Source organism: Solenopsis invicta, chromosome 14 (genome assembly GCF_016802725.1).
Source record: "Solenopsis invicta isolate M01_SB chromosome 14, UNIL_Sinv_3.0, whole genome shotgun sequence".
Lineage (NCBI taxonomy): Eukaryota > Metazoa > Arthropoda > Insecta > Hymenoptera > Formicidae > Solenopsis > Solenopsis invicta.
The window spans coordinates 18,217,246-18,241,155 of NC_052677.1; the positions used below are offsets into that span (position 1 = coordinate 18,217,246).

Sequence of the window (23,910 nt, forward strand, 5' to 3'; positions counted from 1 at the left end):
CTTGGAATAATCAATAACTTCATTTGTGTATGTACGACATTCATAAGGCAGATGGTTACTCAAAGTATAGTACAGTGGTATAGTCTACACACTCTACAGTAATCGGATCAATGCTACGGAACTGGTATTCCATTCCGAGGAAATTTAGACTTTGTCGAACATGGAATTGTTCACAGCTTTGAGCTTATTCAGCCGACAAAAGTACGAGGCGTGCGCGACGATATGTACGGATTTATTGAGGAAAAATCCGCTGGATCAGGTGTGTATTATATTTCTCCTTGTCTGTTGGGGAGGGAATTACTTGTGATTCAGTGAATTGTGATTGGGTGCTCTTAGCCCAGAAAAATTCTCACAAATTTTGGAAAGAAGCTTTTAGTTCATTATTTTTTTTCTTTTAATGTCACCTTCATTATTATTTATGTTAATGGTTTTAAAATGTATTTCACATTTAAGAGCTTTAATAAATAAATAATTTATTAATAAAGTTGTCATTATTACAACAGTTGTATTTTTTGGAAAAAAATCAGATTTTTTTCTCTCAATTTTCTGGAGAATTAATTAAGAATATTAGTGCCTTGTTATTACAATTGGATCTTTCCCGTTTTTTAAAAAATAAAATCTATTTTTGTTTTGGATTTTACTTTTTTGAAAAATTAAAAAACAATATATTAGTCATGACAGATGACTTTGTTACCAGGCCGTGTGGGTCCTGAAAATGCGTGCCTTAACGCTGCAAGTTTACGTAGACGACATCGAGGGCGAGGAAGAAGGAATCGCGGAAACTCTATTAGACAATTATGCGATATCGACGATGCCTAGACCAGGAACTTCCTTGAAAAATCCTGGCACCAGTTACACCGGTCAGGGAGTGCGACCTAAATCTCAATCCGGTTTGTCACAGCTCATCTGCAAAATTCAAATTTGCTTTCAATTCAAATTTTTGTTTAAGCATTCTAAAACAAGATCGCGCATTGATATCTTAAAGGCAGACCTGTTACCGGGGTAGTACGACCTGCCACTCAAGCGGCGATGTCCCAGTCGATTGAGCAAGCATTAAGAACACCGAGAACAGCAATGACTGCCAGGCCAATTACAGCAAGCTCAGGTCGCAGCGTTAGGTATAATGCAATGTGTGATTTGCGTGTACACAGAGAGAATTTTTTTTTTAAATTTACTCTTAAAACTCTTTTAGCATTATTGTGCTAAAATTATAGTAAAATTTTTCTACGACAATGTCCCACGATCACTATGATTTTAAAAATAAATTTTAAAAGAAAATTCTTTCTATATACTTAATATCAAGAAGAGATTAAACGAGATTTTCGTTTTTCAAGACTTGGTACAGCCTCGATGTTGACAGAGCCCGGTGGTCCTTTTATCCAACTATCGCGATTGAATGTAACTAAATACGCTAATCAGCAAAGCATAGCAAAACCATTGTTCGAATATATATATTATCACGAACATGATGCGAGATACGTGAGTCATAGATACTACACTGACAGACATCGCAAAGATATTATAATATCCTAAAAATACATCATTAAATATATTACAGGCGCTGGACTTGGCCGTTCAAGCAACGCAGGTCTGTCAGTACAAAGATTGGTGGTGGAAAGTTCAGTTAGGAAAATGTTATTACACCTTGGGACTGGTGAGAGATGCGGAGCAACAGTTCAAGTCAGCGTTGAAGGATCATCGAAGCATCGAAACAATCTTACGGCTGATCAGAGTTTACATTAGACTTGATCAGCCAGTGGCTGCACTAGACACATGCAAAAAGGGCCTCGAGTACTTCGCGAACGACGTTACGATCCTCACAGAAATGGGCCGCATATTCGAGGGTCTGAATAATGCTACGATGTCTATGAAGTATTACAAAATGATCGCGCAGGAGGACGCTTCTCATACCGAGGCGATCGCCAGTATAGGCATGCATCATTTTTACAATGATCAACCAGAGCTAGCCTTGCGTTATTACAGGTGCATTATTTTTATGCGTAACTAGGATTGGGTAATAAATACTTAAAAGGTTAAAAGTTAAATAATAAAATTAAAAAATTTAATAACTTTTAATTTAATTTAGTTACTTTTAAATGAATTCGTTTTTAACTATAATTATTAACAGTTATTTTTGCAAAAGCATATATACTATATATACACTTTAAATTATTAATTTTCCAAGTTAAAAATGTATGTGAGTACATGTAAATATGTAAAATTTAAAGAAAATTCCATTCTCGTATAAAACCTTTTTGTTATTTCATATAAATTAATTAATCGATTTCATTTAATTGATAACAAAAATATTACATTTATTTTATGATTTATATTATAATTGTTACCTAATCTAATTTTTAAAAATTATGACATTCTAATTTAATATAAATACTTTTCAAAATTAACTTTTAACTTGATTTAATCTTTTAATCTTAACGCAATTTTTAAATGAGTTGGTTTTTTCATGATGCGCAACTTTTAACATAACTAAAAATAAATTTTATAAATCAGTAACTTTAACTTAATTTAAAAAATATATTAATTTACCCAATCCTGTACATACCAATATCAAATTTCGATAAATATATTTTAGGCGTCTCTTGCAAATGGGTGTGCATAATGCTGAGTTATTTACCAATCTCGGGCTTTGTTGTTTCTACGCTCAGCAATATGATCATACCATATCGTGCTTCGAAAGAGCATTAGGTCTTGCAACCGATGAGAACGTGGCTGATGTGTGGTACAACATTTCTCACATTGCTATCGTATGTACATCTTATTTCTTAATTTTAATATACAAGTTATATAAGGAACGGATGCGATTGCAGACGCTGGGTGATATAATAATGGCTGAAGAGTGTTTGAGGTTGGCTATCGCAAGCGACAACAGGCACGCTTTGGCTTATAATAATCTGGGCGTGATAGAGATGCGTAACGGGAATGTTACCGCGGCGAGAACGTATTTCCATGCAGCGGCCAACATTGCTAGTTACGTATACGAGGCGCACTTTAACAGCGCGCACTTAGCCTACGAGGTAATTATTTCCAATCCACTTTAATATACGCTAAATTACAATATTATAGATTTGTTCGATGTATAGGTTGGAGACTTGCAAACGAGTTATCTTGCAGTACAAAAGTCGTTGAGCGCGTATCCCGGACATTATGATAGTAAGACTCTTTTCCGGAAATTGCAAAGATACTTCTCACACATATAAAATGAACAACACAAGAGTTTTTTTATATTTTACACTATACTATTTTATTGTAACATATAGTTTAAATTGCGTAATTCTATGTACATAATATACAAAAGGATAAAAATTATTATTCGAGCTTCTGTACCGCCTGATTTTAATATTACAATTAAAATCGGAATCTGATAAAAAATGATAATCATTAAAATTTATGGAAGATTTACAGGAAATATTGAGATGCAACAGTCTAGAATTAACAACAGTGTATTTGATCGATTATTTCGTGTTTTTCTTATCAAGTCCATATAAATATATACTAATCTGACAATTTTTCCATTCGTGAAGAAAGAATACATATTTTTGTACCGGCAATAAATTTGTCTCAATTGTAGCGCGTGCATTTAGTGAGATTAAATATAATTACAAGTCTCATAATTGACGTATTGAATGTTCTAAGAAGATAATAAATACTTATCTACCTACTATATGTGTATCATTCACAAAAGCACGATATTGGAATATGTCCAGATACAGGACTTCAAAAATATCACATAAACATCGCAATCAAAAGCATTGCCATTCCTTCCGTCTGTTTTCTTCTGTCTTTTAGCATTTATGTGGAAGGCCAGAACAATGCACAGTCTTGTAACAGATTAATTGTTGCGTTGCAGTTTATGTGGTATGGGATAAAATTAGCCACGATATGACAAAGTAAAACAGGAAAATTGGATATACTGCTAATGCTTTCCTCCCCGCGGGTTGACTGTCGCCAAGAAATGCCATAGATGCTAAAATATTAATATAAATTTTAATGTAACATATTTAATTCAAGAAATGATCAATAACGGTCAAAGATTTTAGTTTTTAACAATACATATTTTTTTAAACTGGTATTCATAATCCGTTTTTATATTTAAGACCGTCTTAAGTATAATCTTAAGATGTTATAAATATTTTTAACTTAGAAAAAAAGTTAAGAAAATTAAAATTTATACGTTTGAAAAATGAGTTTAAAAATCATTAATTTTTTATTTAATTTTATTATTGAACTTTTAACTTGGTAACTAGTTATCATTCAACTCTGTATATTAGCATCTTAACAATACTTAAGACAATCTTGAAATAAAAATTAACTATGAATACTGGCAATTATATTTTCGTAATTCATATTTTTCCATATGAATTGTTATCTGATTTATATCAAAAAATAAAAATTATAAAAAAATAATTTAATTAGAATAATTGATGCTATACTTACCATATGTTGCCCACAAAAATCCAATCATGCTGATCACAAATCTAAGAGTAAATAGGAGAGTACTTTGCTGCATTATCAGAATAATTCTACATAATATTAGTGCGATGGCAGTCGGTAGTAAGCAATATCCTAGGACGCAAACGCTTTGGAAGAAAGATCTATAAATTGGAATATTTTTATACATCACATATTTAAATAAGAGATTCATAATTATTTTGATAAATTAATAAATAAATAAATGCACAGTTTATTTACTCACATATTTCCACCCAACAGTTTTGAATTCAATGTTACAACCATAGATCCAATCCACACGATAACAAACACTTCTGCAAATTCAGGTCCTCCGTCATTTGAGTTATCTGCTACATCAGTGGAACCTTGTAATATCCTGAATGAAGCAATTGTAAATTAACATGTATGGCACATAATTATTTTCATATATACAATATATTCAGGAACAAGTAAAAGAAAATTAAAGGAGTGATTTTAGATGATAAAATATGGCAAGAATAAAAAATAATAAAATTGCGATAAGTTTTGTTTTATAATTATAAATGTTAAAATCAATCTGCTTTAAGCATTTTTTGCATGAGTATTGAATATATTTAAATATTTAAAATTACAAAATTAAGAATAACAAAAATTTCAGTAACTGTTTTGTTATTTAATTATAATATGTCTAAATATTCACGTTTTTGATAATTTGTTTATGTCAATATTTAAAACAGTTATAACTTAAAAAAAACTTAACCAAAATCGCAATTTTGTTATTTTTGATTTATTTCTAGTCACATTTTATAATAATAAAAGAATCACTCTTAAAATTACTTATAAAATAATCATTTCTTAAATTTTCTCTCACTTGTTACTAAATATCTTGTATATATGTATGCATAATTTGTCTAATAAATATATCTTACATTGCCATAAAAGTACACAATATTAATGGTCCCCATAGATCCCCTGAAATATGTAAATGTATTTTTTAATAACAAGCCTTTTTAATAATAGAGTTTTATCATTCATGAACTTACATTCTTTCAGTAGACTTTTCTTTTCTTTAGGATATAAGACATGGAAAAACTTCTTGCCTACAGCTCGAACGTCCCTCAACTGTACAAGATTTTAAAAAACACATACATAATAACATAAAAAATATAGGATTGCTCCATATAGCACTGTAATCGCTGAATAATCAGCAGTAAATGACTGTTTAAGAAACATATTAAAATAATAAGATTTTGGAACAATAAATTACAAATTGAATAAAAAATTTTTTATACAAATTTCTCATTTGTTTATTAATTAATGCAGTGATTTTATGCCAACCTGCAATGGAATCCAGCAACTTTTTTGATCTTGTTACAATGAAATGACAATTTACATTAAATGTTAAGGTTCTATGGATATTTATTTAACAATTGGCATCTTATTAATATACGTGCAATACGTCTGTTGCATGTACGCAACCGTTACAAACGCAGGTCGGTGTTCAACTGACAAAATGCGCAGAGAGATACATAGAAAAAGGGTTGAATACAATAGCCTAGAGATGGCATCCGTATCTTAGAACCATCAGGCCACTAGGCTCAGGCACGAGAGTCCAAATTCTAAATAGTTTCAACATTAAATAAATATTGATATAATTTTTAAGTTGCAATTATACATTATTTTTCAATTCTAACATCTTATCTATAACTTCAGAGTTTTTGTTTTCCTTAAAAGAAACATACAATTTTACATAAATACAGGACATACAATGAATCATGATATAATTGAAAGAAAGTGCTGCGTAAAAGAAATAAAAAAAAATTATCCATCTAAAACTGTCAAAAACAAATGCAAAGTATTTGTTACAAATTTTATCGACAGAATGTCAGCAGAAACTGCTCTCAGTGGTTTGCCACTGTCTTTTGAGAGGCAGCGATCAAATAATATCAAATATTTTTGATCAGTAAAATGGGATCTTTGACACAGAAAACAGACACACAAGTCTCTGCGCCACGATTATTACAATCTATATCTTTTCTGGTAGTAAACATTCTAAAAAATGTAAGATACTTACAATTGTATCCTTGATGGGCTCATCTAACGTATTAAATTCTGGCTCTCCCAAAGTTGACCTTTGCTTCGCACCTATTGTCATCTCACCCTCGACATGCTGAGGATCGACAGCGTACGTGACATCGTCGTACATCTGTTAAACACGTAATACGAATGTCAAAACATTGAGCGCAATATACGTTAGACAGAAATACATCTACGAAATCGTCACAGCGAGTCTCGGAAGACAAACACTGGAACAGTTTGACAAGCTGCAACGGCTGATACTTGCGTCGAGCTTCGTGTCGCCGTCCATTGCCGCCATATTCACTGCCGACAGGGATTCGAATTGTTAATGAGAGCTAGGAATGCTAGGATGAGATATAACGTCGATGATCTCGCAAGTGATGCACTGCAGGCATATCAGGGAAGAATCCGTCGTGCGCGTGCCGTTGACCGACACGTTCACGCGCCCAGCATACACTGTGCGGCACGTTCGTGGTATTGCATACACGTTCCTTAGCTTGCCAATTTACGTTTACGACTCTCTATTGACGTGAGCCATTGAAGGCGTAGCATTTATCTGATCGATTACGGCTCTCCAAATGCATCCGGCGAATTGAAATGTACATGTACACAGTACACGTATGTACCACTGATGACGACTCCCGATGATCCAGAGAACCAGATACCAGATGACGGTTCCGCTGGCCAGGAAGGATTCCCGATACCGATAGATGGCGTTATTGTCGCCGGTAGCGGAATTTTAATTTTTATAATTATAATAAAGACGAGTTTTTTAAATTCACCAGTTAATCAATTGCATTATATGTATATAAAATTGTTAATAGTTGAGCGTTCACGCGTAAAGCACAATAATAATAATATATAATTAAAAATAGGAATTGAGAATTATTTTATTTTAAACAATATAGCATTCTTTTACAAGCTCTTTATACAATTGATTCGATTATGTTCCTCTTAAATACGTACAACTTAAAAACGTGTACAGTAAATACGTTTTAATATCCAATAAAGTTTAATAAATTTATTAAACTTTATTGGATATTAAAAACTTTTCGATTTTTTGACAACTCTTCAATTGTTGTTGTTTATGTTGTTGTAAAACGGGAAACGCAGATCGGTATCTCTGAGATTTTCTTCAATCCATTTATCTGCTTTAGCATTCAAGTTTACAGTGAAAATGTTCTTCCAGTCGCCGTTTATTCCTTTCCTTACAAAAGTTTTGTCTTCCATAATTTTACAAGCTCTTAATTCAGAAAAATTAACCATAGGATTGTTCTTAAAATTGTTTATATCAAGATAATCTGCAACCTTAAGGATTTCTTCGTCAGTGTATTCTTTCTCTAAAAATTTTGCTATCTTTTTAATTGCTGCCGGTAAATCCTGGAAAATTTTCTCCAATATAGCTTCAGCAAACATCAAGTAAACAAAAGCAAATTCAGACAATAAAATATGAACTATTTAATAAAGTAATTATTAGTTATTTTAACTAATATTAATTAAGTAGAGAATTTTAATATTTGAAGTGTAAATATTTAAAGAGAATTATTGTTATATGATTTTCGTCATTTGAAATATATTAAAGTATATCATACAATATTTTTTCAACACTTTCTGCATTCAATAGTTACAATAAAAATAAATGAAGAAAGAAAACAGAAGAATTTATACACAATGTGTTATACAATTAAATTAAAAAAATTTAAACAACAGATTGTTTAATAAATATTGAGTATGTGTTAAAAATATATACTTAATGCGTTCAGATAAAAAAATAAAATTGTCCAAACTTACATGTGTTATTTCCTCGTAAAACATAAACAGAAGATTTTTTGAATTTCTCAGATTCCAAGCCTCTTTTAAATGTTCCCAGTATGGAGCCCAAGGTACTGAAAAACAGATTATAAAGAAAAAATTAATTAGAAATTTTTTATCTTTTTAAAAAACATCTCTCTTCATCTTTTTTCTAAACTCCAAAAAGAACAAATATAAAATAAATATATTCTTTTTATTATAAGAAGTATATATGTAATAACATCGTTCTTTTCTAAAAAAGCTGCAAGACTTTATGAAAAAGCTGTCTAAGATGAATATAATAGTCATGCAAAATATATGAAATATTATATATCATATTTATCATATATGCAAACATCAATATATTTTAACATATGTGATTGTATAATATTTAAATTTTATGGTCATGTTGCGGCTATCGATTTTGACTATCAATTTTGTTTTTTTTTTTTTTATTCATACAGACAAAAATACCATACATATATTTTAAGATTTAAAAAATTCGATAAAAAATATTTTACGAAAATAAATTATGAATATTAGTTTTATATGTTTTTGTCTTTCTATTGTTACATGAAAAACAAATTAATGATTTTATTCATATATAATTCAAAAGATACTTTTAAATGATTTTTTAAGAAACTATTGATTTTGTATAATATTTTAAACTTGATTTTTGATCGTTAGTTTTGGAATACCTCAGCTCATCGTGCGCATATGTATTTAAATAACAAAAAACATATGATAAAAAACAGAGAAATCAGAAACATAATCTTTCTTTAGATATATCTTCTACTTACTCAAATTATTTTCAAAATAATTCCAAAAGGTTGTGAAATCACCGATATAGCCTTGCGTCTTTATTGATCTATTGAGATGGTAGAAAGAAGTTGCAACATCTTTCGGATTGCGGGCAACATAAACAACCTGCGAGAAAAGTGTCACAAAGGATTTACTAATAAATTCTTCCATTTTCTTCAATGTTATTACCTTACAACCAACATCTAAAAGTCCAGGCAGCATACTAAAAGGAAAATGACTCTTTATAAATCTAGGCGACGGTATCCCATCAATTACTTCATAACCGGGCTTTGCTATATCCTGGCATAGCTGCTGTTTCATCTCATCATCCTTATTCATTGCCAAAAATTCACGAGTTACTTCAGGATGATTAAATAAACTGAATCTGAAAAGATACAATTTGACATAAGAATGATAAAGAAAAGTATGAAATTTAATATTTCAATTCTAAATTCAAAAATATAATTATTCTGAATCCTAAAAATAGAATTATATGACATTTGCCAAGAGACAAATTTGTTTATTTTATACTTTCATTTCTTTCACCGTACTAACTCAAGGAAGGGAAATCTCTCGCTAAGCAGACGCTTTCTCGCTACATCAAAGTCCAAATTGTTAGCCAACAGCCAGACCAGCTCCTGTGTCATAGTGGTGCCTAGTAGATTAATAGTTAATTAATAGTTAATAACAATAAATAATGGATTAATAGAAGTAACAATAAATAACATCTTCCCTTTTTTTCAGGCAAGAATTAGAGGTTCTACATTGTACAATTTATAACTACAGTGAAGAAACACAATGATGATTCGTAAATAACTTAATGTTGAAGTCATTATTTTTTTTTTATAAAAAATTATTTTGTATTATTCAAATGTACAACAAATCATACTTTAAATTTGGGAAAGATCGGCTTCATTTTATGTTCATAAAAAATTTCCAAAGATGAGCATTCTTTAGCGTTATAAATCAAATTTTTCCCTTAATCTAGCTGCACTAGAAATACCCATGTATCAAGAAATTGTTATTAAAGTATACATACCTGATCTAGGGTAGCTTAAAACCCATGTATCATCTTTTCTTGCGTTTTTTATAAAATTATAAAAACCCTGACTTTGTTCTATATATCTATACGGAAAAAAATATTTCTTCTTTCCAACAAGCACAAAACCAGTTCTCTCGCCCTTAAACAGTTTCAGCATTTCTTTTGCTTTTTCTTCTGACAGAAGTTCATACTCCGGAGGTTGTTCGGACATTTTTGCCGCTTATTTCTTTTCCAACTGATGTAGTTTCGATGTAATGCTTAATAATTATATGATTTTATAGTCGCAATTACGTAACAGGAGACGGAGAGCTTCGTACTCACCAACTTCACAAGCGCGATTGAATCTCCGAATGAAAACTTTGATGTAGAAAGACATGGAGGGAGTTCTCCTTTCCACCGACGGATTCTCCGATTTTTCTGCTAAGTCTCCTTCTTCTTATTTCCAAGTCACTGTCATTAATCTTTCTCAGATTTGGGTAACAACTACATAAAAAGTTAAATAATATAGTTAAAAGATTATCACTTTTAATTTAGTAAATTTTAAATAATTTAATTTTTAAATACAACTAGTTATTTTTGAAACATCAACTTTAATTCATTAACTTACTCCTACATTCATACAATAAATATTTGGAAGAACTTATAAATTAATAATTTTTAAAATAATAATTTTTATTATGCTGAAAAGTACACAGAGAAATTTCCGAGTCAGTTGTTTGCTGCCCGAGATCAACAATGTCGTTAAACCAATAATCTTCCTATCAGTCTTCTAGCTTCTTATCTAATTTATTATCAGCTTCCTCAATTAACGCGCAATTTGCGGTCGAAACGTAACGGCCTAACAATACTTAAAAATTTCTTTGATGATCCATATTTTAATTATTTTTAGTAATCTAACTTTAAAAATTACAAATTTCTAATTTAATATAAATAATGCTTTTCAAAATTAATTTTTAATTTAATTTTATCTTAACGTAACTTATAATTAAGTTAGTTTTTTGTTTATGTAACTTTTAACGTAACTAAATTAATTTTATAAGCCATTCACTTTAACTTAATTTAGTTAAAAAAATATATTAACTTATCTAACTTTGAAATGTTTTTCATATTTTGTAAAATCACTGGCGATGTGGCATTACATTAGCTTATCAATATATCGACTGATAATAAATCCTAAATATATATACTTTCTATTTATAACTTACATCAGATATACATTCTACTTATAACTTTCATTACTTTACATTAAACATTTTGTTATGCTCGGTAATAAACTAGGCAGATATGTATAAAAATGAGTAATTAATGACCTCAATAGTCAATTATATATAAATCGGAAACAGTAATAATCTTCATCAACTAAATGCTCATTTTACCAACTAACTTCATTAATTGACAAAATATTAATTGAGACAGTGCTTAATGGCCTACTAATGGCCTTAAAGAAACCATTAGTGAAATCTGCTGGTGATGCATTAAATTTGGTAAGAATTTGGGTTAGTTGGTTAACTTTCTCTTACTGTACTTTCTTCTTCCTTCTTGAAAAACCCGACAATTTTTCTAATGCTTAAGAGATGTTGAGAAGATCAAAATTCAATTTGTTCATTTCACATTTTTTAAGTTTTTAAAGTTCAAGATATTGTTAATATATTATATGCAGAATATTAGATAAAAATAACGTAAAACAATGCAGCTACAAAAGTTTTTGAAGAGAATGTTATGTAAGTGCTTGTTCTTAATACATTAAATATATAAAATAAATACAAAAATTATTATGACAATTTACCATGTATCTTAAATATTTTAAAACATTACCAACCTACTTGCTCAGAGTAATATAATATAATATAAATAAGCATTAGTCTACTCTTCTATATTAAATTTAGTTTTTCAACGTTATAATAGAACAACAATTTTTATTAATGTTTAAAATAATCTACTTTATAAAATATTTTAAAATATTAAAAAATTACAATATTAATAAATTTTAATACCATCAAAAACACATTTATAATTAATAATAATATATTTCCATGGACATGTTCGTTCCCTGAGGCATTTGCCTTATACCCGATGATCCGGACAGATTCGGAGCAATCCGGAGGTTTGAGAATGATTGATATTTTCGTTGATTTTCGTGGTTCGCGGTGAGCCGGCAGAGACGCCCGGCGCCGAGAGATGGTGTCAGTGTCGTTGATAGCGGAACTGCGGCGTGGCCACGTTCGAATGACAGGTATCAATCGGGATCGTGCTGGCCAATACATTCTAGACGATACCACGACGAGACGAACACCCGTACGGCGTCGTCCTCGCTCGCTGGAAGAATTTTTCCCGCGATGGTCCGCCCGCGGATGTGTTGTTCATCACATGTTTTCCTTTACATTACTGTGGTTGTGTCGGTGTTGATGATACTCACGCATGCGCAGCGGAAAATTGAAGAGCCACTCACGAGTGAGCCGCGAAAGAGCGCCGAATCCAAATCAAAACTCGACGAAGAGTTGTGTATGTCGAATTCATTTTTTTCTTTGCGTCCAATTAGTTTTGTTATTTTTAACTGTAATTTTTACACGTTCTTTCTTCTTCTAAAGTGATAATTTTGTACGTTGCTTCAAATATAATGTACTTAAAGCAATCCTAAAATAAATTACCAACATTTTTTTATTAGAAAATATCTTTTTAAATTGGCTTGTACAGAAAGAGTCTATAATTCTTTCACACAATTAAAGCATACGAAAATGAAGATGAAAGGCAAAGGGCGATTTGAAGTTAATAATAAAAAAAAGTTTTTAAACATTAAAATTTTTAAAAGTTAAGGCAAGTTTTCTGTTATTAACATGAAATCACCTTTTGTCCTTTTCATTTTTATATTTTAATTGTGCAAAAGAATTTAAAGGTTCTGTAAAACCACTAACTTAAAGATATCATCGGCAAAGTTGTTGATGTTTTTGCCATTGTATCTAGAGAAAAGTTATATTTAAATTGATGAAATCGTTTCTTTAACTTGATTTTTTTAAGTTGAAGTGAAAATACTTTTGAGGAAAATAAAAATTTTTTTAGAGAAATAAATTTCAAAAAATAACGTTATTAATCCCTTTTTAAGTAAATGTGAAGTATTTAGTCAAATTATTTGTTTAATTTAAACAAATAATTTTTTAATTCAAAGAAAGTGTTGATAGAAATGTAAGAAATAATTTTGTTTTTTGTTGTTTTAGTTTTTAAAAATGTATTTCTTTCGTTTAAAAAAAGTTGCATAATTAGACTATTTCTTTAATTCTAATAAAAGAAACAACCAAAAAATTTCTTTGAATCAAAGAAACTTTTCTTTAGCCATACAGCACAAATGTTTTAAATTAAAATTTTTTTGGGGTGGGCAACGCAACTTTATTTATTGAAATAGAGCCAATTACTGTATCATGTCAATAAATAAATCAAAAATTGAACCAATCAATGAACAAACAAAAAGAATTTAATATAATTATATTTTAAAAATTAATATTTTAATAAAATCTGTATGAAAATTAGTTCTGAAAGATATTAGTAAATTTGTAATGTATTATTTTGAAGTCTTATTATTTTAATATTTGTCTTATCGTTAAAAAATCATTTACTAGTGATTGTTTAGCAATTGGTACAGTAATTCTTTAAATATTTTATCTTAAATATTTACTCGAAATATTTTCAATATTTACCATAAATATTTTGTCCCGTATTTTATCTTAATCTTTAATTTGCTACTTTATTATTTATTACTTCGTTACTCTCGCTTTTTTGCAATAGTCAAGAAACTATTTGCTCAACGGCGGAAGGACCACATAGAAGCTGTGCAGACACTCCTAAAGATGGACAATTACGAGCGTCTATACAAGATGATCTCGGTGTTGGCTGAGAAGGTGGTGGAGGTCATCGAATCGAGTAAGAGCGTTATCGAAAAGGCCGGTTTTCTGCCGCAGAACAATTCCTTTCCGGAAGATACCAACATTAAAGATGGTACGATTACTCATCCAAGGAATCAAATCTAGATTTCGCAAAGTACGCTGCAAATAAATTAAATTATTATCTATGTATTTTAAATATTTTTAAATAACAGTATTTAAATAATTAAATTATTATTTAATTAATTAATTAATTGAAATAAATTATTTAAAATGAATTAAAAATTGTCGGAATGTATTAACAATTTCATAAGAAATCAAAATACCATTTGGACTAATCTCCTTTACTTGGTGCAGCATTGTCTAGCATCTTGGAGAACATCGCGCTCTTTGGAGACATCATCCTGCATCTGCCGGATATTACTCACAGGATACTGAAGGCGCAACCGGAGTGGAACTCCACGATACACTGGTCTTTGAATTTCGCCAATCAGACGCGGCATTTGATGAATAAATCGACCATCACGATGTTCCGCCTGGTCGAGCAGGAGTTGAACATCACGGAACGTCATCCGGGCTATTTTAATCCGTACAGGAGCGCCGTCCATGCTGGCCAGCGCGAGGACACCGTGAGGAAGAAAAAACCGGCGAAGGAAAAACGCAAAAAGGGACCGCAAATTGCTAAAATCGAGTTGTGAACCGTCCTCGCTGCTCGTGAGATTCTTTGTAGACCGGTTCCTAAATCACCTCGTTAAGAAGCGGGCGCTCTCTGCGGTGCTGCCGTTAAAATCCTAGAAAAGATGAATACCATATCCGATCCCAAATCCTGGGATTAATAATATATGATGAGCTTCCGAACGGCTTAATTCGATAAGAATTAGCTATATTTCTGATACAATGCCTATATGTAATAGTGTAATTGATAAGGCATCTGGAAGCTGAATAAGCCCAATCCACTTAATTTATTTTATTTTGATAAAGATGTTAAAAACTAGAATTAAAAATAGAAACTTTATTTAATATAATTTTTAAAAATTGAGTTTGTAAACAATAAAATAAATTAAGTGGATCTTGTTCAAATTAGTTAATATATTAATTGGCAGGAGCTATATAAGAACGCGCAAATTTAGCGAGCACGTGTATATTTCATAATATTTTCGCGGTTATTGCTACATATCGAATTTCGATAAACCTTTTTTCAATACTGAATAAAACTGTTGCAATGGACAATTGCATTTCTGGCCTGCATAAAAACATTGTACATAAAACTCTAATGTTCCATTAGACAAGTGTCAATTCTATTATTGCCACGCTGGCGTAACATTCGTGTAATTCGTCCTCTGCAATCACCGGCGGTGAAAGAACGTTGCAGAGCGGCGCCGAATCCGTCCCTGTTTGAAAGCGAAACGAGCGGAGAAGACTTCGAAGGCAGACTTTAGCCGCGAGCGAGCCATGAATTTCGTGTTGCGGCGTGTCGTGCCCGACACGAGAGACAAACAGCTTTTCTCGTCGGTTCACTCCGGCGGCGGGCCGGCGCGTCGCGCCGCGCCGGTAGAAAGTGGTCAGCCAATGAGCTGAGAATGGTTCCTGAGCTGGCTAGCTCCTAAGAAGTGCCGCGACGGCGGTGTATACCCTCGGCAGTGTCGCGGCAGCGGATCAGCCCGGTAGATCAGTCACTCGTTCGGTCCGGTCGGTCGGCTGATGATACGTCGTCGTGGTCGCACGAGCTGAACGAGGAGGGTACGCGAAAGGAAAATTCGGACCCGTGACGACTATTGGAACATCGAGAACCCCGCACGCGCGCGCGCGGAACGATGAGGCTCCAGGAAGCGGCGCTGATCTGCGCCGTCTTGACCGTCGTCACAGGTAGGCGCGCCCTCGCTATTTCCGCTACGTCGACTACCTTTCTCCCCGTTGACGGTCCCGTTTCGAAAGACCGAAGTATACGCGCCTCTTCGTGTGGGAGAGACGGAAAGAATAGGAGAAATTATTTAAGATTGTTGCCGGATTACGCCATTTCCTTGCTCTTCTTTGGCTCTCTCTCTCTCTCTATATAATAAAAATCCTTCTATCCTTCTATTTCGTTTTCTGAAAGAATAATTTTGCTGAAATACAAATCTGGAAATAATCATGGATCATTAAAATATTGGATGCTTAAGCTGACTGTTAGAATGTCAAAATTTTTTACAGCTGTATCATTGTGCTTGAGTTTCCCCACATAATTATCGATGATCATATAAACATAAAATTATTTTCTAATTTGTATCTAAATGAATACTGCAATAAAATTGTTTCATTCATGCGAAAAATTTCAACTTTTATTGTGGCTCCAATTACAGAGTTTCTTTTTTGCCACTCACCCACTATGCTCAGCGTATCGTACCATGTCCGCGGTAACCGATTATTAAGATGGATAATAGTCACTTTCCAAAAATGACGAAATTCCGGGACTATCGTCTAACATTGAATTCCTAAAGCATAAGATAGTTTTGGCTTTTGCTGTTTTCTTCAGAACTACGGCTGACCAGTTCTAACAGGTCGTCACGTTAACTTTGTCTTTTTTTCCTCTGGGCCGATGTTATCCCTCTTCTTCGTAGCGTTCTTCGGTTGCATATCTTTTTCTTGGTTTTCTCTTTGTATCCTTCGTGGCTGCCATTATTTTATCGATAATGTTACGCGCGAGTGAAGAAGTATGTAACTATAACGATCCAATAAATGCATATTAAACAGCTCGCTCTTGCATCGCATATTTGTATGTACTTTATCACAGAAATAAAGTGTTGCATATACAACTAACTGAAAAATCCACGCAGAAAGATATTATTCTACTGCTAAAAAAAATGATTATTCATCAATTTACTTTTTTCTTTTAAGTAACGGTTATCTTTAACAAAGAATTTGTCTACTAACAGCTTTAAAATATACTCGCCACAAATATTAGAAATCTCATTATCAAGTACACAAAAGAATAATATCTATTCTTTTGAAAAATATTATAAAATTTTATTTAAAAAGTCAGAATAATAAGCAAATTTTGTTTCACTTGATATTCTTGCTTCAAGTATTAAACTTATTAGGATTCACAACATATTTTGAATAAATTTTATGCTTACATTATAAAAAATATGTAAAATTACATAAATAATGTGTTTTGTAAAAATTACACAGTTTGTAACATAACATATAATGGAAATATATAAAATTGTTTTTATATATTTTTCATTATAACATTTTTACAAAAATTAGTACCTTTATCTCTAATTGTAAAAATATTTTCTTATGCATGTATGTTTACATTCCAAAAATGATATAATGAGAATATGAATCCATCCAAATTCAAATTGATATATAGCGCACTTCATATTTCAATCATTTGAGTCCATTTGAATCCAAAAATATTTGGAGACTATAAACTCAAATAAATTAAAATAAATTATAATTTTCAATGTATTTGAATTGATTTTTGTTTGCTGGGTAGCTTAAGAAAAATTGTACGTATTAAAAATGTACGTGTAAATTATCTGGTGAATTATTACGTAAATATTTCTATAACTTCAATTGTAAATTTACTTTTAAATTGTTTAATTATTATAAAGCATAATTTTATTTGTAATATGTAAACTTACTCTTGTGTATGTAAATATACACCTTTACTAACGGGTTTGGAAATTAACTGCTGTAATAGTTGTAAAAGTTGTAACTTTTTACAATATTACTATAAACTCATGTTATTATATTCATATATCTTGTGGATATATGAATTTATGAAGTATTTAAAAAAAGTTATATTTACTTAAACACAATGTGCATTTTGCATTGTGAGTATAACTGTGTGTAGACAAACATGATTAATTTACTGATTAACTAATCCAGTTTTTTAGAAATCCTTCAATTTATAATAATAATTCTCTATGAATCTGGCAAGTAAAGTTTTCAAGTCAATCCGTGCTAAAACAAAAACGCAGAAATTTGAGGAAGCAACATTGACGAATCGCGATAAATTCGGTATGTCGGCGGTTTCACTCGCGTTTACATAAGATTTGTTTCACGCGCATATGGTCTCGTACCTATGTGAACGAGAGAGCGCGCACACACGTGTCACCGCACGTGTGCGTGAGTCCGGACGATCGAAGGAAACGTTGCACCTGAGAGAACGAAAGAACACGTCGTCGTGAGCGCAACGTCATTGCCAACGTACATTGGTGTATACCTTCACTTTCCACTTTGCCGTTAAACGGGCCTTTTTGACATCCGCGAATGAGAGCACCTCTCTCGACAAGTTGCGGCCGTAACGCGTCCTGTCTTTGCTCGCCGCAACTATCCCCTGCCTAAAAAAATAAAGATAGATTAAAAAAAGTTCATTTGTGGATTGTCCTTCATCAGACGAGATAAATTAAATAGAAGAGAATCTTTGACGAAAGTATTTTACTATTATTATAATATGTTAGAAATTCAACACAAAAGTTTTATCAAGGACCTGTTTTAATACAAACACAAAATGTTTCTTGTTGTGTACTCAAGAATGTAATTATTACATACAATGTGCACTATATTACATTTATATTATTAAGTGGAAAATTATAATTGATATTAATGTTTGCTGGATTCTGATCATGCAGATTACAGAAATCTATAACTTAGAACAAAATCTTATTTTTTGCAAATCATCTGTGAATCATTTGAGAGATATCTGCCATTGTATTAGGAAATCCAGCGAAAGTAAATCGCCGATTCCACGATAATTATCTGTTTTTAATCGTTAAGCGATCGAGTTACACGTATCAGATGTTTCAGGTGTATATACAATTTCTCGACCGAACTCCTGGTACACACCAAAGAAACACATTATTACCTCGTCTGCGGCTTACATTGCGAATCACAGTGTAATTACCTTGCCTCATCATTTAATCAAATCGTCGATTAGCTCAGGTGTGGCTTTTAAGAAGCCTAACTGCAAATTGTCCAGACCTAATTCACAGGAAGATAACGTAATCTCAATTTGATTTAATTACGATATTATGAGTAGAAGAAGGGGCATAAAAATGTGCTGTGCGATTATAAGGATCATTGGGAAGAATCTTCGTAGGTACTACTTTCTCTCGCGAGTATTACACACTGTTTTTAATACTCCCAGATTTTCACGTCAATCGTGCATTATATAGTTTCTCTCGTTATCGTGATGAAAAAAAGTTTTCATAATTCTCGTATTTTTAAGAATTTTTCATGTTTAAATATTATATTTTTCATATTGAATTTATGAACATTTCTGAAAAAAATATCATAATCACTTTAGATAGTTCAGCCTTTTATCACTTTTGTATCACTTATTCCGCCATTCTTGTTAGACCGAATATCAATGTTAAGTTCATCAAATAATGCAAGTTTAAAATTACTGAGAGAAACATATACGAGATGTTTAAAGAACCTTGACTGCGCTAAAATCTCATGACGCATAATGTTAACTCAAGCGTATCAATTTATTGCAAATGCGTGTTATGAGTTTCACGAAAACTTGTGCAATTCTTGCGCATGCATTCGCAGTGGCGCGTCTGGAATATGCCGAAGAACTCTTCCGGCATTTGAAGATTCTTCACACGCGTTTCACATAAATCAATGCACGCTTGACTGAACAGCTAAATAACGGTGCATCGTGACGCAGTTCAAACTCTTACGACCACTCGTGAGATCCGGATTAATATTAAGCGTCGAGGATATTATTAGCACGCTGGCATTTCGCGCGTGTCAATGGCGGATTTAACATTCTATGACTATCAGTTTAACGCCTCGCAGAGATTTCTATCTGACGTGAGTCTAAATTTCCGGTTTAAAAAGGCGATAAAAAAAGAGATTTCGTTGTGGTACATGTTAATGCGATTCCGCCTCTTTTTAGTCATTTTTTAAACGGATTTACGTTTCACTGAAAGGAGCATAAATGCTTGTTCGCTTGTGCGCACTCACGTGCCCAAACATATTGGAATGCCCGCAGTCACGTTTCTCGCTTTCTCAAACTTCTCTTCTGGAATTTCTCCCGCCCATATTTTCTACGCACATCCGAGACTGTCCATGTGTACACAAGGTATCATCCCTCTTGTTGTCCTGTTAATGTATATCGCAATGACAAATATTAGTATAGATCGATTCGAGGATGTGGGGAATCTCATCATTTTCAACGAAGAAGCGATTAATTCTTAAAACATTCTCTAGAAAACATCAAAGTCTTATAGATATATCCTAAAGATATTTTCAAGATATTTCTAACAGACTTTCAGAAATTATGTAAACAAAGTCTAGAAAAATTTCTTTACGGTATCTTTGTAGAATTTTTAAAAGATGTGTGAAAGACGTCTTAAAAGATTTCTTTAAAATATTTGTCACAACGAGATGCCTTTCAAAGATTTTTACAAGATATCTTCAAAGTCTCTTTCATGAAAAATATCTCAAATTGTTACATATCTTTTACATGAAAAATATCTTAAAAACAAATGTAAGATATCTCGAGACATGTACGGCAAGATATCCTTTATAAATCTAAAAGATATCTTTTTGTCTATCTGGATCTGTGCCGCGTGAGAAATTAATCTTGCTACGTACAACAGTACTAGCTTGTCCATTCATTGATGTCACCGTTTTGTCACCACTACCGAATTGTGGGAGCGTAACAACGCTTGACAGAAAGAACGCAGTAAAAGTGGAACGTAAGCACTTGATAGCCAGCAGCCAACCGGCCTCATTTAAAATACAAGAGCGCAAATACACTCAAATGTAAATTTGTCTCGAGTAAGCGATCCCCAACCTTGACATTTTCCCGGTTTAACGGCTTTCAAGTATTAAATCATCTATACGCACGCGATTATAATCTTAAAAGAAAAGAAAAGAAAAGAAAAAAAAACATTCGGACTCTCGTAATTCCCAGGATGAGAAATAGTAAAGCAATTTTCTTTTTCGCGAACAAGTGATAAAGATGAAAAAAAAAAAAACATTCGAATTTCCGCAGATTATGGTTAATTACGAAATGCTTCATTAGAGGCTGAAAGGAAGGAAAGAGAGAAATCCTTTCCCACGATTTACGCGCGTACGAAGCGTGTTCGTGCATATCTTCTGGATGCTAATGAAAAATCATTACCTCTTGTGCGTATTGCGCTTTCTTTTATTTTCCCAGTACATTGCCAAAAGAACAAAAAGGACGAGGACAAGAAAGATGAGGAGTTTAGGTGTCCGGAGGGTCAGGGCAACGGTAACTTCGCCGATCCAGCAACCTGTAGGAGGTTTTATCAAGTAATTTATATTATCATTCATGTATATCATTATTAATTTAGCATAATTAATAATTATATTTTACATATTACTGTGATATTACTGTTATTACCGGTAAATTCTCGATTATTTGCTTCCACGTTTATTTGTATCGTGATTTTGTATTATATTCATATTTTATTGTTTTCTGAAAGTGCGTCGATGGATATCCTTACTTGAACCGATGCCCGTCGGGCTTGCATTTCGATGACATCAGCAAGTTCTGTACCTTCAAAAATGAGGCGCGATGCGGACCTATTGAGACCAGTAAGCGAGACTTTTATGTTACATAGATTAAACCACACTGATTTTTAAACAAATGGCAAGACTTAGAAAAGCAGGTCTTCAAAAAAAGATTTTTCTTATAAAAAACATACACAAAAAAATAGAAATAAATTAACAATCATCGTTGTTCACGAATATAAAATTTTCTTTGAAGATTTGATAATCTCAAACATAATTTGCTTTTATATGAAGAAATTTTGTATAGTTTCATCAAGAAAAATATATTTTCATAATTCAATAATTTTTGTGAGTCGAAAGAAAAAAATAACGATACCTTCAAACTAAAAATTAAAATTTTTAGAAAATTTAATGTCATGTGTCTTTTAATTTCCAGCACCGGCACCAATCACCGAGCCACCAACGGATCTGGCAGAGCGTTGCGACACGGCGAGCTGCCAGCTTCCGTACTGTTTCTGCTCCAGAGACGGCACAATCATTCCTGGCGGTCTTCATCCGGAGGAGGTAAAACGATTATCCGACTGCGAGTCTTCTTTCGATCTGTTCAAACGCAAAGATATAACGGTTCGAATAATTTCAGACGCCGCAAATGATTATCATAACATTCGATGGTGCAATAAATCACAATAACTTCGATCATTATCAAAAGATATTCACTCAGGATCGCCTGAATCCCAACAATTGTCCGTTGAAAGGCACATTCTTTATCTCTCACGAGTACTGTAACTACAACATGGTCCAGAGCCTGGCACACGATGGTCATGAAATTGCGACCGAGACGATCTCGTGAGTAACATGTAAATACTTGGGGTGCGTCAGAAACGTTTCCGCTCACAAAGGCAAATATTTTCAGACTCCAGAAAGGCCTAGAGGATAAGGGTTACGAAGAGTGGGTCGGCGAGATGATTGGAATGCGCGAGATACTGAAACACTTCAGCAATATTTCGACTGGTGAGGTCGTCGGCATGCGAGCGCCTTATTTGAAGCCCGGTCGCAACACTCAGTATAAAGTGCTCGAGGACTTTGGATATATATATGATAGTAGCATAGGAATCTCGCCACTGAAGGTACCAATCTGGCCGTACACTCTCGATTACAAGATCCCGCATGAATGTAAAGCGGGTACCTGTCCCACCAAATCGTTCCAAGGTAACAAAACTTGATGAAGATTTAGTCTCATCTATTCAACAAAAAATGGTAATAGAAAATTATGTTGTTAGTTTAATAAACAACCTAGTATATCTTACTATACCTATACTTTTAAAGAAATGTTTGTACACTATCATAGGTATATGGGAGCTACCATTAAACGCACATTATGTAGAGAGTTATGAAGGCGGACACTGTCCTTACTTGGATCAATGCGTTCTTCACAATCACGATCCCGAAGAAGTGTTCGAGTGGTTGCAAGAGGACTTTAATCGATATTACGAACAGAACAGAGCCCCATATATGATGCCTTTCCATACTAATTGGTTCCAAATCAAGGAATTGGAACGCGGCCTATCGAAATTTCTGGATTGGGTGGTAACGCTGTGAGCCAAAATGAATGAAATGTATATTTAGCAAGAATTTCGACATTGTGAAATAAACATTGGATTTTTACAGACCTGACGTTTACTTCGTAACCGCCACGCAGGCGTTAACGTGGATGACCGATCCGAAACCGATTAAAGCTCTTCACAACTTCGAAGGATGGTCGTGTAAGAAGAAGGAGAATTTGCCAGGACCGCCATGCAACAATCCGCACAAGTGCGCTTTAGACTTCAAGCCTTCCGAAGCAAATTTCACAACAACTAGGTAGACATTGATTTGACTGTTGATAACACATTATAGAATTATTAAACATTGTAGTAACTGTAACTGTATTCATATTAATTGTTAACAGGTATATGGAAACGTGTAGAGAGTGTCCGAATAAGTATCCCTGGTTGGGAGACTCAAAGGGTACAGGGCTATACAATGATAATTACAATCCTGAAAAGAAATAGGAATGTTACCTAAGTGAGCTAGATCTAATTTTAGTACAAGCGGTTCGCGTTTTGTTGTTATTAAAGTAGATGCCTTGTGTGTGTATATATATGTATATGCGATATAGATCCATTATTGAATACATACACACATCAAACATCTTACTTTCTAATATTGGAGAAACCTCATAAAATTTTAATTTGCATCTCGGACGTACAAGTCAGTATGCTTATACTTATATTTCTATCTCTGTATAGAGCATATACTCGACAACGTTCGCGTCTATTAATGTTAAGTATGTACTGCTCAATCTGAAAGAGAAAATAAAACATTTCGATACTACATAAAATCTGTGAAAATCTGCTTTTA

The 23,910-nt window shown here is 32.6% G+C and overlaps 5 protein-coding genes and 2 long non-coding RNA genes across 14 annotated transcripts; 3 read left to right on the plus strand and 4 right to left on the minus strand.

Moving 5' to 3' along the window:
• Positions 1-12: 12 nt before the first annotated feature.
• LOC105207749 (tetratricopeptide repeat protein 8) lies at positions 13-3,679 on the plus strand. 4 transcript variants are annotated; one of them, XM_011177384.3, is made up of 8 exons: positions 15-259; positions 698-890; positions 986-1,118; positions 1,335-1,479; positions 1,559-1,983; positions 2,594-2,765; positions 2,829-3,035; positions 3,102-3,679. In XM_011177384.3, the coding sequence occupies exons 1-8, from the start codon at positions 161-163 to the stop codon at positions 3,216-3,218; spliced, it is 1,491 nt and encodes a 496-aa protein (XP_011175686.1). In that variant the 5' UTR covers positions 15-160; the 3' UTR covers positions 3,219-3,679. The 4 variants fall into 4 exon arrangements, with proteins under 4 accessions (XP_039313428.1, XP_011175685.1, XP_011175686.1 ...); XM_039457494.1 differs by having other exon boundaries at positions 13-259; positions 673-890; positions 2,594-3,035; XM_011177383.3 differs by having other exon boundaries at positions 13-259; positions 2,594-3,035.
• Positions 3,446-7,217, minus strand: LOC105198751 (protein YIPF6). The gene is made up of 7 exons (XM_026134038.2): positions 6,794-7,217; positions 6,524-6,655; positions 5,493-5,571; positions 5,379-5,421; positions 4,715-4,846; positions 4,456-4,613; positions 3,446-3,985 (listed from the first exon to the last, which is right to left on the minus strand). The coding sequence occupies exons 1-7, from the start codon at positions 6,824-6,826 to the stop codon at positions 3,870-3,872; spliced, it is 693 nt and encodes a 230-aa protein (XP_025989823.1). The 5' UTR covers positions 6,827-7,217; the 3' UTR covers positions 3,446-3,869.
• Positions 7,218-7,393: 176 nt separating this feature from the next.
• LOC105207752 (sulfotransferase 1C4) lies at positions 7,394-12,343 on the minus strand. 5 transcript variants are annotated; one of them, XM_039457496.1, is made up of 8 exons: positions 12,233-12,343; positions 10,484-10,645; positions 10,160-10,419; positions 9,676-9,775; positions 9,310-9,505; positions 9,120-9,246; positions 8,320-8,414; positions 7,394-7,908 (listed from the first exon to the last, which is right to left on the minus strand). In XM_039457496.1, the coding sequence occupies exons 3-8, from the start codon at positions 10,371-10,373 to the stop codon at positions 7,600-7,602; spliced, it is 1,041 nt and encodes a 346-aa protein (XP_039313430.1). In that variant the 5' UTR covers positions 10,374-10,419; positions 10,484-10,645; positions 12,233-12,343; the 3' UTR covers positions 7,394-7,599. The 5 variants fall into 5 exon arrangements, with proteins under 5 accessions (XP_039313430.1, XP_039313432.1, XP_011175689.2 ...); XM_039457498.1 differs by having other exon boundaries at positions 10,160-10,397; positions 12,157-12,281; XM_011177387.3 differs by having other exon boundaries at positions 12,157-12,281.
• Positions 12,342-15,308, plus strand: LOC105207751 (coiled-coil domain-containing protein 134). Its single transcript, XM_011177386.3, has 3 exons — positions 12,342-12,664; positions 13,940-14,149; positions 14,392-15,308. The coding sequence occupies exons 1-3, from the start codon at positions 12,499-12,501 to the stop codon at positions 14,730-14,732; spliced, it is 717 nt and encodes a 238-aa protein (XP_011175688.1). The 5' UTR covers positions 12,342-12,498; the 3' UTR covers positions 14,733-15,308.
• Positions 13,716-14,527, minus strand: LOC120359556. The gene is made up of 2 exons (XR_005576340.1): positions 14,361-14,527; positions 13,716-14,196 (listed from the first exon to the last, which is right to left on the minus strand). It is a non-coding gene; the product is annotated as an uncharacterized LOC120359556 (long non-coding RNA).
• Positions 15,160-21,290, minus strand: LOC113003659. Its single transcript, XR_005576339.1, has 2 exons — positions 21,158-21,290; positions 15,160-20,130 (listed from the first exon to the last, which is right to left on the minus strand). It is a non-coding gene; the product is annotated as an uncharacterized LOC113003659 (long non-coding RNA).
• On the plus strand, positions 15,679-23,890 carry LOC105207750 (chitin deacetylase 1). The gene is made up of 9 exons (XM_011177385.3): positions 15,679-15,900; positions 21,194-21,309; positions 21,483-21,594; positions 21,947-22,074; positions 22,151-22,356; positions 22,424-22,719; positions 22,859-23,105; positions 23,179-23,370; positions 23,459-23,890. The coding sequence occupies exons 1-9, from the start codon at positions 15,849-15,851 to the stop codon at positions 23,559-23,561; spliced, it is 1,452 nt and encodes a 483-aa protein (XP_011175687.1). The 5' UTR covers positions 15,679-15,848; the 3' UTR covers positions 23,562-23,890.
• Positions 23,891-23,910: the final 20 nt, after the last annotated feature.